This window comes from Grammomys surdaster, unplaced genomic scaffold (genome assembly GCF_004785775.1).
Source record: "Grammomys surdaster isolate TR1022 unplaced genomic scaffold, NIH_TR_1.0 126531, whole genome shotgun sequence".
Taxonomy (NCBI): domain Eukaryota; kingdom Metazoa; phylum Chordata; class Mammalia; order Rodentia; family Muridae; genus Grammomys; species Grammomys surdaster.
In genome coordinates this window covers 6,842,285-6,853,274 of record NW_021621323.1, presented here as the reverse complement: position 1 = coordinate 6,853,274, position 10,990 = coordinate 6,842,285, and the positions used below count along the sequence as shown (strand labels likewise).

At 42.1% G+C, this 10,990-nt stretch overlaps 1 protein-coding gene across 1 annotated transcript in view; it reads left to right on the top strand.

Annotated features, from left to right (window-relative positions):
- Positions 1-10,990, top strand: part of Slc9b2 (solute carrier family 9 member B2) — a 28,020-nt gene that overhangs the window by 10,474 nt on the left and 6,556 nt on the right. Inside the window, exons 4-10 of the mRNA XM_028760484.1 lie at positions 895-1,037; positions 1,598-1,725; positions 3,160-3,335; positions 6,220-6,326; positions 7,801-7,950; positions 8,531-8,639; positions 9,892-10,028. Of these exons, the coding sequence (XP_028616317.1) occupies positions 895-1,037; positions 1,598-1,725; positions 3,160-3,335; positions 6,220-6,326; positions 7,801-7,950; positions 8,531-8,639; positions 9,892-10,028 (950 nt within the window). The remainder of the gene's footprint in view (positions 1-894; positions 1,038-1,597; positions 1,726-3,159; positions 3,336-6,219; positions 6,327-7,800; positions 7,951-8,530; positions 8,640-9,891; positions 10,029-10,990) is intronic.

The window sequence follows — 10,990 nt, the reverse complement described above, 5'->3', positions numbered from 1 at the left end:
GTAAGCCAATCACAAAAGAACACACATGGTATTCACTCACTGATTATTGGATATTAGCCCAGAACCTTGAAATGCCCAAGATGCAACTCACAGGCCACATGAAGCTCATAAAAAAGGAAGACCAAGTGGGGGTGATTCAGTTCTTCTTAGAAGGAGCAACAAATACTCAAGGGAGCAAATATGGAGACAAAGTGAGGGACAGAAACTGAAGGAGGGGCCATTTGAAGACCTTTCCACCTGAGTATCCATCCCATGTGCAGTCACCAAAGGTAGATGCTGATGTGGAAGTCAGGAAGTGCAGTCCGATAAGGGCCTGATATGGATGTCTCCTCAGAGGCCTTCAAGAGTCTGACATATTCAGAGGCAGATGCTCACAACTAGCCATTGAACTGATCTTGAGGTTCTCAATGGAGGAGTTAGAGTGAGGACTGAAGGAGCTGAAAGGGTTTGTGGCACCATGAGGAGAGCAACAATACCAACCAACCACAGCTCCCAGGGTCCTAACCACCAGCCTGGGAGCACTTAGGGGGGCATCCAGGGCTTCAGCTGAATATGTAAGAGTGGAGGGCCCTGCCGGGCACAGGTGGAAGAAGAGATCCATGACCTCATGAAGGCTGGACGCCCCAGGGGGTGGGAATTTTGAGGGTGGGGAAGTGGGAGTGGGGGGGGTAGGTGGGGGTTACATCCACGGAGAAGAAGGAGGAGGGGTCAGGGGATGGGGGGTTCCTGGGTGGGTGGGGGATGGGGTAAGGGGATAACATATGAAATGTAAATAAAATATCCAATAAAAAAAAAAGAATAAAGCAAAAGTTCAGTGGAAAAAAACAAAAAAGAAAAAAACAAACAAACGCTTCCTTATTTGAAAACGTAACTAGTCTGTTTGATCCATTCAAGGCATGCTGCTAGCTGGGTTTCTCTTGAGGAATGTCCCGGTCATCAGTGATAATGTCCGGATCCAGCACAAGTGGTCATCATCTTTGAGAAGCATAGCCCTTTCTGTCATTCTGGTTCGTGCTGGCCTCGGTCTGGATTCAAAGGTATGGAGTATGAGTTTCTCATCATCAAATACCAAATGTGTCCTTCCGATATGACAAGTATTCATAATGACTAAGCTTTAGGAAATGAACGTGGACAATATGCTCCATAGTCTCAGGAAGAAGAGGATTTAGTCCAGGCAGGGCCGTTGTGGGAGTACAGATGTTCTCACGCCTGTCACCGTGGAGGATAAACACAGAGGTGCTGACTATGGGGAAACAGCGTGTCAAGCCCAATACATGCATGCAGCACTAACTACATTGGCTTGAGGCACAGAATCTGAAGTCACCTGTGTGACTGTAAACTTGGCCCCAACACTCACCAATTTCATGAACTGACGTGCCTTCTTAAATGGTAATTTGTAAAAAGAGGAACTGTAATTACCTACTTCAAGATTCTAGGGCACACTATCTCTCAAATACAAAGAATGCAGAAATGCCAGAATAAAGCTAACTACCTGAAGAACCCATGGTGACCAAGCGTGGTCTGAGGAGGAGCTGGAAGTCATAGAGTCCACGTGTCATCAGAGGAACATATTAGTGTGTCCACTCTTGTTTTTCAGGCCCTGAAGAAGCTGAAGGGTGTGTGTGTACGCCTGGCCATGGGTCCCTGCATCGTGGAGGCGTGTGCTTCTGCGCTTCTCTCGCACTTCCTGATGGGGTTGCCATGGCAATGGGGGTTCATCCTGGGGTAACTCTTTTTATGTGAACATACCAAATGACATTTGGAACTTCCTGACTCCATTAAAGGGAATGTAAAATAGCATTTTTTTTTTTAAAAGAGCACCATAAAATATATCGTAGGCACTTCAGCACCATCGGAACAGAGTTGCTGTAGCTGTAAGAGTTTGTGTCTCTGTAGCTAATTTTTGCAGTGATTGCAGTAAACCAAATTATCAAAGAAGCTGTGGGGTTTTTGTTGTTGTTGCTGTTGCTGTTGTTGTTTTGTTGTTGTTGTTTTTCTATGCCCGATCTCCAGGCCTGGGAGTTAGATGGTGGATCCCACCCCAGAGCCTCCATAAGCAGCTGGAAGCTCTGTGCTCCTCAGCAGACATTGTGACTTGGTGGTTCTCCCATATGTCTCTTCCAGTGTACTGTTTTTCATGTCCAGTGAATGGGAGCCATGAGACATGCATATGTTCAAAGTAGATAGCAAGAATTTTGTATTTACAAATGGTAGACAAGAAGAAATTCTTACCTGTCAGAAGTTGGGCTTAGGGCCACTACCTAGATTCCAGCTCCTCTTCTGTGATTTCCAGTTAGCCAGTCTCTCCGTGCCTCAATTTCCCTACCTGTATCTATTTCATAGTGTGATGGTGGTAATGAAATGAGTTCATACTGTGAAGTCCTTGAAGTGGGTGTTTAGAGCATAGTCAGTATGGAAAACTCTTCCCAGTGATACTCGGTTGCTCCTATTAGCCCACTGCCCATGTCCTCAGAGCCTCTTTCTTCAGATCTGTTGTCTTAGTTCACATCTTAAGACTCAACTGAAGCCCTGTTGTAGTTGAGAATGCTTATGGTAATTTTTACACCTTAAAACATGACTGAAATATGTATATGTATATGTATATGTATATGTATATATGTGCGTGTGTGTATGTATATGTGTGTATATGTGTATATGTGTATGTATATATGAATATGTGTGCATATACATATTTATTTATTTAAGATTTATTTATTTTATGTATGTGAATACACTGTTGCTCTTTTCAATCATACCAGAAGAGGGCATCGGATCCCATTACAGATGGTTGTGAGCTACCATGTGGTTGTTGGGAATTGAACTCTGGACCTATGGACCATCTCTCCAGCCCATATAAAGCATCTACTAGGGCGTAACTTCATTACTAACTCATTATTTATCATGATACGTATATTTTATGCAACCTAGGTCACTACAAAACAGATTGTTCATGGATATACTTCAAAAAGCAGTGTTCTATAGAAGTTTCTGCCTGTGCATTTCTGGTTTGGTGTTTCTGGGTTGTTTAAGAGACTGCAGTCATCCAAAGTCTAACCTAACCTGTAAACGTATAGAAAAACTGAGGCACTGTTGTGAATTCCGAGGTGGTGGTCGTGAACAGCTTGCCCAGGCCACAGTGTCTGACACTTGGCTGCTTAGTTTTGTCGTAGGTGCTGTGTCTCCAGCTGTCGTGGTGCCTTCCATGCTCCTTTTGCAGGAAGGAGGCTACGGTGTTGAAAAAGGTATCCCAACTTTACTCATGGCTGCTGGCAGCTTCGATGACATCCTGGCCATCACTGGCTTCAACACATGCTTGGGTGTGGCCTTTTCCACAGGTAATCTCAGCTGTCCAGGGCAGCCTATTCTCTAACAGTGTTTAAACCGTGGCATAATTACTTAAGGGAATGCATGTGGGGGAGATGCTGGATCCCTCCCCAGAGCCATCATAAAACAGAAGCTGCTTATCCCTGTCTCTACTCTTATAGCTGGAGTACAGTACAGAGGGATATAGGGTAGGGAGGTTTACAGAACGGTAGTTCTTCTTGGAGCAGGCTAGGAAAATTTAAGTGTAGAAGCCACACAAAGGGTGAGGGTGGGTTGTAGTGGGCACACAGGAGAGACAGCAGTCCAGGTGAGAGGAATGCTAGGATTCTAAAGTAGGAGCGTTTTCTATTCTCCTGTCTCAGCTTTTCTCATTCCCTTGTAAGTTAGTCTTCTGTAAGTTCTGGTTTCACGATGCTACTTTCTTGTTCTGTAACTAAGGCATGTTCGGATTCCCTGTGAAGACCTAACAGATAATTGCCTTTAGTTTAACTCTACTATACCACTCTACGCGTATATTTCCACTGCTTGCCTCGTATGCACCTTTACAGCAGCAATTCTTAGCTTTAGCTATAGATTACCATTACCCAGGGAGCTTTATTTACTTTTTATTTTAATGTAGACATTACCTTAGACCAATTAAATGAGCACCCCTGGGAATGGAAACTAGCGTAGCTATGACTAGGAACCATGGCTTCAAAGCAACAGGATTTGCCTTAGGGTCACAGAGGATGCAAGAAGATCAAGAGGCAGACAGGATTTCTTAGAGGCATCTCTTTGAGCTTTCTACAGCTTGCACATCCTCCTGGCTGACTGCTGTGTCACCTCTGCCTGCCCCTAAAACCTGTTGGCAGACACTTTGAATTTGAACCTGACAAGATTTCCTGATAGAATTTTTAGTTATGAGCCCAGGAATTTTATTTGTTTGTTTTAAACAACATTTTACCATACAGGAAATGGAAACGTATTAGTTACATTCTAAAGTACATTCTTTTTTTGGGGGGAAGGGGGTCAAGACAGGACTTCTATGTATAGTCCTGGCTGTCCTGGAATGTGCCCAGTATAAAGGGCTGGCCTGGAACTCAGAGATCCGCCTGCCTCTGCCTTCCAAGTACTGAGGCTAAAGGCCTCACCCGGCATGTAGCACATTCTTTCTTGAAATAGCTTGAGCCTCATGCTGCCATCACAGATGGGCTTTTGTTTTGTTTTTAATTGTTAGAGCTAAGATAGACCTAGGAGCTTGCTCTTGTCAGGCAAATGACTCGCTCACCCCAACCCTGCCCCCAACCCGCACATTTAGCAGGGTGCTTTCGACAAGCACAGTTAGCCTCCCAGAAAGCTGTCTTCATCAAGAAAAATTATGTGATTTGGTTTTAAATAAGAGAAGTGCTCATTGTAGCAATAAGACACCACAGTGAGCTTTTATCTCAAGACAACTGATAGCCGGGCAGTGGTGGCGCACGCCTTTAATCCCAGAATTTGGGAGACAGATGCAGGCGGATTTCTGAGTTCGAGGCCAGCCTGGTCTACAGCATGAGTTCCAGGACAGCCAGGGCTACACAGAGAAACCCTGTCAACAACAACAACAACAACAACAAAAAGACAATTGAAAAATGACTTTTTGAGCTGGAGAGATGGCTTTGGAGTCAAGAGCACTTGCTGTTCTCACAGAGGACCCAGGTTCAATTCCCCGCACACACTTGATGCTCACAACCATCTGTAACTGCAGAGCGCCCTCTTCTGGCAGGCACACAGGTGGCATGCAGACAAAATACCCATATAAAATAAACAGAAGAGAAAAATGGCTTTACATGAAGAACAATTTTAACTATTTTCTGAACAATGTCTTAACAACGACTTTCAAAATAAAATTTTCTGAACCCTGTTTGCTATGACGGGAAACGGTTTCTTCGGCCCTTTGCATTGTCATACCCCAAAGGGATTAAGTCACACACAAAGAAAAATCCTTTTTTAGGGAAATTTAGCAAATACTTTGTTTCAGACTTATTGTTTTTCCAATAAAGAATTGGGCAGATGTTTTATTTTGTCAGATTCTTACGCTACTTTGAGCTATAGATTTGGTGCTTGTAACTTGAAAATTCAACCAGTTCTATCCCTCTGTTCATCTGTACATATAACACAGTAGCCAAGCTTGCTGTGAGTGATGGATTTTGTCTTTCATAATTTGACAGGCTTAAGAAAAGTGTTAAGTTAAATAAGCCTGCGGGAAGTATTGACATTACACCTTGCAGTGGTTTTGAAAGTTTTGTCCAATGATGTGCTTCCTCTTCCTAAAAAAATAGAAGCTGTTTGTTTGCTTGTTTGTTTTGTTTTGTTTTGTTTTGTTTTTGACACAGGGTTTTTTTCTCTGTCTAGCCCTGGCTGTCCTGGAACCTGCTCTGTAGACCAGGCTTGGCCTGGAACTCAGAGATTCTCCTGTCTCTACCTACTAAATGCTGGGAATAAAGGCGTGCTCCACCACACCTGGCTAGGAGCATTTTAAAAGATATTTAAAGTCATCTATATTAAAAATGTGGAGAGTATCGGGCTGGAGAAACAGCTCAACAGTTAAGAACACTGGCTGCTCTTCCAGCAGACAGGATCGATTTCCCCAGCAACCAGAAGGCCTCTCCGAACTGTCTGTCTCTCCAGCGCCGGATCTGAGGCCCTCTTCTGGCCTCCTTGGGTACTGCATGTATGTGATACTCAGACATACATGCAGGCGAAACACCCATACACATGAAATAATAATTTGTTAAAATACGGGGCATAGGAACTGTCTGTAAGAATTCCCTTCCATGTGGTTACGTGATTTAGCTTGATAAATGTTAGACTGAAGCTTGTGCATTTATGGATTTAGAGTCCCGACTGAAGTTTTTCTTTTCATGTGTTTTTCAGGGTCTACAGTTTTTAACATCTTCAGAGGCATCTTGGAGGTGGTAATCGGTGTGGCAGCTGGATCTTTGCTTGGGTTTTTTATCCAGTACTTTCCAAGCAGGGACCAGGTAAAAGAAGTAATCCAAGAAAATCATGTTGTAGATTGTCAATGGAAGAACCTTCTAGAACGCCTTCCTCAAAGCTGGATCTGCAGGACACACATGGGGAAATGGCCTCAGTCTTTACTACTGACTATTTTATTGGTGCTATGCATGAGGTCCAGGAGAGCTACATGTGTGAGGTCCTAATGCTGCTCTGGCAATATGATCTACATTTCAAGTTTCATTGTAGAACAATATCAGATACAATATAATAGAATATACAAGTTTTGGGAAGTTGTGCAGTATTCAGCGAAATCAACATTTATAATGGCTTTTCGACCCCAGTTTAATTACTATCAAAATACTTTAAATTCAAATGCTGTCAAACAGATAAGACTTCCAGCATCTGTAAAACATCTTTCAAGATCAACGTTCTTCATAATGAGAAACAAAAGCTTATTTTTCCTCCACTCATATTTTTTTCAAATTGAAAATGCATAGGCAGGATGGGTGTGGCCCTCATGCCTCATTGGACAATGACAGGAGGACTGGAGCCATTACAAAGTCCCCTTCAATTATTGGAGGTCGGGTCTCTATTCTCACCTTCGAAAGATTAGAATCGCCATGGTCCTTCTACACTTAGAGAAGGGAGGAGATGTCAGGGGCAGCCCTGCTTATACACTGAAGGCCTAAAATCAGCCATAGGCCTAAAATCAGCAATAGGCCTGACATACATGCATGCTAACACAAGGTCTTGGGTCTCTGTGGAAAAACACTGAAACAGATGACTATAAGCTATTGTAAACAGGCAGCTTTTGTGGAAATTTACCAGCCTGAGTAGTCATAGACCTTGTAAATAGGTAGCCTTGGTGGATAGTACCAACTTAGATAAGGACAAGTGGGGCTGGTGAGATGGCTCAGCGGTTAAGAGGCCTGACTGCTCTTCCAGAGGTCCTGAGTTCAATTCCCAGCAACCACACGGTGGCTCACAACCACCTGTAATGGGATCTGATGAACTCTTCTGGTGTGTGTCTGAAGACAGCTACAATGTATTCATATAAATAATAAATAAATAAATAAATAATATTTTAAAAAATAGATAAGGACAAGTGAATCATAGGCAGAGTCATAGTGACCTGTCTCCTGAACCTTCACCCAGCTGATACCCTGTTCTGAAAGATATCTGTACTCCCCCTGAACACCTACACTCCAGTGTCATCCCCTTCCCCACATCCTGCCTTTTTGTGTTTATAACCCCTGTGTGAATAAGTAAAAATTACAATTTGATTCAATTTAAAAAAGAAAATGCATATTGAAATGCATATTTATATGAATATATATTTTGAAATTTCAGAAGATTGATAATGGCACTGGAAATCCAACTAAAGAAAGTATTGTGTGCACAACATTCTTGCTTTCATCCTAGGTATAGAATAATCAGTTGTTAAAAATCGGTTATTTGCAATAATTGAGCTAAGCACCTTGTATTTTTTTCTTCCAGGACAACCTGGTGTGGAAGCGAGCCTTTCTGGTTCTGGGTTTTGCTGTGCTAGCTGTGTTCAGCAGTGTGTATTTTAGCTTCCCAGGCTCAGGAGGACTGTGCACGTTGGTCATGGCTTTCCTAGCAGGTGTGAGATGGACTGACAAGAAGGTGAACATCACTGTAACTTCATCTGCTCACAATGCTTTTTTGATAAAATTCTTTCTTTTCAGCTTTTTTGTTTTTCATCTTTCCAAGGCAGGATTGTTCTGTTTAACTCTGGCTGAACTTTGTTTGTAGACCAGGCTGGCCTCGAACTCTCAGAATTGTCCCCCTCTGCTGGGAGTTCTAGGATTAAAGGCCTGTGCTACCACATTTGGCTGTTTGACAGGTGTCGCTCGTTTGAATTATATGTGCATATTTTTCTTAACCGTGTAGTCATAGTAACAACACATTAAGCCACCTAAAATTATTAGCTTTGATTTTTCTTTTTTTGACATGGGGTATCATATCACATTCTGGCCTCAAATTTCTTGTATAGTTAAGGTTGGTCTTGAACTCCCAACCTTCCTCTCTCACAAGAACTTGGAGCTTACCAGTTTGGCTAGATTAGCTACATTTGGCTTCGTTAGCTGGCTAGCCACTGAGCTCTGGGGATCCAGCTGCCACTGATTTCTTATTTATAGATCTCAAATCCCTATCCCAAATCAATCATACCTTAATAATAAAGTTTTCTTTGCTTCTCTTTTAGGCAGAGGTAGAAAAGATAATTGCAGTTACCTGGGACATTTTCCAGCCTCTTCTTTTTGGCCTGATTGGAGCGGAGGTATCCATTGTGTCTCTCAGAGCAGAAACAGTTGGTAAGAATTTCTCAGGGGTTCTGGTGCTAAAACTATACCTTCAAATCCTGATCTGAAATATCTTCAAGAAGTATTTGTTTACCACCATCACAATTATATAAAGAACTAACAATGACCCAAATCTTCAGAGAGGTTGGCTAAAGAATAATGCTTTTTAATCAACATGAAAAATCAGGCATCCCCAACCCTACCCAACATAAAGATGTTCATCTAGCCTGTTCTCTGATGGAGAGCTAGAATTGTAAAGGTACTAATTATCTCTTAATGTGTTCTCACGGGATGGAAATGTTTGCTATTCGTTCTTTATCCTATGTTCAGACAACATCGTGTTAAGATTGTCTTGATTGACAGTACTGCATTTGCAATTAGTTAATTTGCAAATCTCATCTCTCCCCTTACACCTCAGGATTCTTCCGCTCATACGAAGAATCTGTTCCTTACCACCTCCCCCCCTCGCCCCAATGAATTGTGAATACTTCCCCCTTGTTCTTCTTTATCTCAAAAAAAAATGTGTATAGATATAGTATCTGTGTCTGTGTGTCTCCATGTGAACACGGGTACACCCATGTATCAAGGCCCAAATGTGGCGGTTCTGAGTTTAGTTCTCGATGCATATCTCAGGCAAGCTGGCCTGAAAGCTTCTGGGCCAGAAGTGTCTTTGCCTCCCGTCTGAGGAGTGCTAAAGTTACAAATGCAGGCCAACGTATCCAGATTTTTAAGTGAGTTCCGAGGATTGCATTTGGGACATCAGCCTTAAGGGACTAGCTCTTTAACCCCGCCTCCCTGGCCCTCTGTCCTATCTTTTAAAATGCCATCTACAATTTTGTTCTCTTTAGAATCTAAACAGTTTCTAATGTCATATTTCTCTTTTTTAAGGTTTATTTGTTTTATGCATATGAGTACACTGTCACTGTCTTCAGACACACCAAAAAAGAGCATTGGATCTCATTACAGATGGTTGTGAGCCACCCTGTGATTGCTGGGACTTGAACTCAGGACCTCTAGGAAGAATTTCTTATAAAAAAATTTCAGTTGTAAGAATTTAAATATGTTTGGTTAAATTCTGATTTTATAAAGGAAATGATTTTAAGCAATGGTATGATTGAACTTATTTTTTTATCAGTTATATGCAAATCTTTTGTATTTGATGTTTTAACATTATTTCTATTGAATGTTTTAGCATTATTGTTATTGGGAATATTTTGAAATGTAATTTCTCCTATTATTTCTAAAACCCAATTATTTCTTTTAGGCCTTTGTGTTGCAACCCTTGGCATTGCTGTGTTGATACGAATTCTGACTACATTCCTGATGGTGTGTTTTGCTGGTTTTAACATAAAGGAAAAGATATTTATTTCTTTTGCCTGGCTTCCAAAGGCCACAGTCCAGGTAAGTAATGATCAGTAGAAAGGCACATCATTTTAGCTGTTACCTCTGCATGACACCTTCAAATACCGAGTAAGAAGGCTTGCCTAAGTTTGGAGAAAGTAAACAGTTGGTAAATGACAGAGATAAGTGAGGGAATTCGTGGTTGGATAATTGGTTATGAGGATATTACACGAGTCTACTCTCAAAGTCTCCTTTATGATGGCTCATTCACCAGAGTGAAGGTAAAAAAAAATCCAAAAACTTCCTATAAGACTAGAAAGCAGTAGTGACCAGGCTGACCTGAGCTTTTCTCATTCGAAATACCAAATCCGAAAAGAACTTTCGGATCCGAAAAGAACTCATTTCAGATCATCCAAGAAGAAAAAAGGGATGGGCTGGTGAGATGGCTCAGTGGTTAAGAGCACTGACTGGTCTTCTAGAGGTCATGAGTTCAAATCCCAGCAACCACATGGTGGCTCACAACCATCCATAATGAGATCTGATGCCCTCTTATGGGGTGTCTGAAGACAGCTACAGTGTATTTACATACTATAAATAAATTTTTAAAAAAAGAAAAAGAAAAAAGGGAGGGAGGAGGGAGGGAGAAGGGAAGGATGAGAGAGGGATGAGAATGGGAGAATGGAGGGAAGAGGGAGGGAGAGAGGAAGGAGGGAGGCAGGCAGTATCGAGTGAGCATGGGTCACCTTAATGTTTGGAAATCCATCAACAGCTATATGATTGATGATTTGTCTGTATCTTTATACATAAGGAAAGATTGGTTTTTTTCGAGGGAGTTTTGCAGCCCTGGTTGTCCTGGACCAGGCTGGCCTTGAACTCAGAGGTGAAGGCCACCAAGTCCAACCTAAAAAAGAGTTTAGAAATGCTTTCCTGGGCTGGTGAGATGGCTCAGTGGTTAAGAGCACTGACTGCTCTTCCAGAGGTCATGAGTTCAAATCCCAGCAACCACATGGTGGCTCACAACC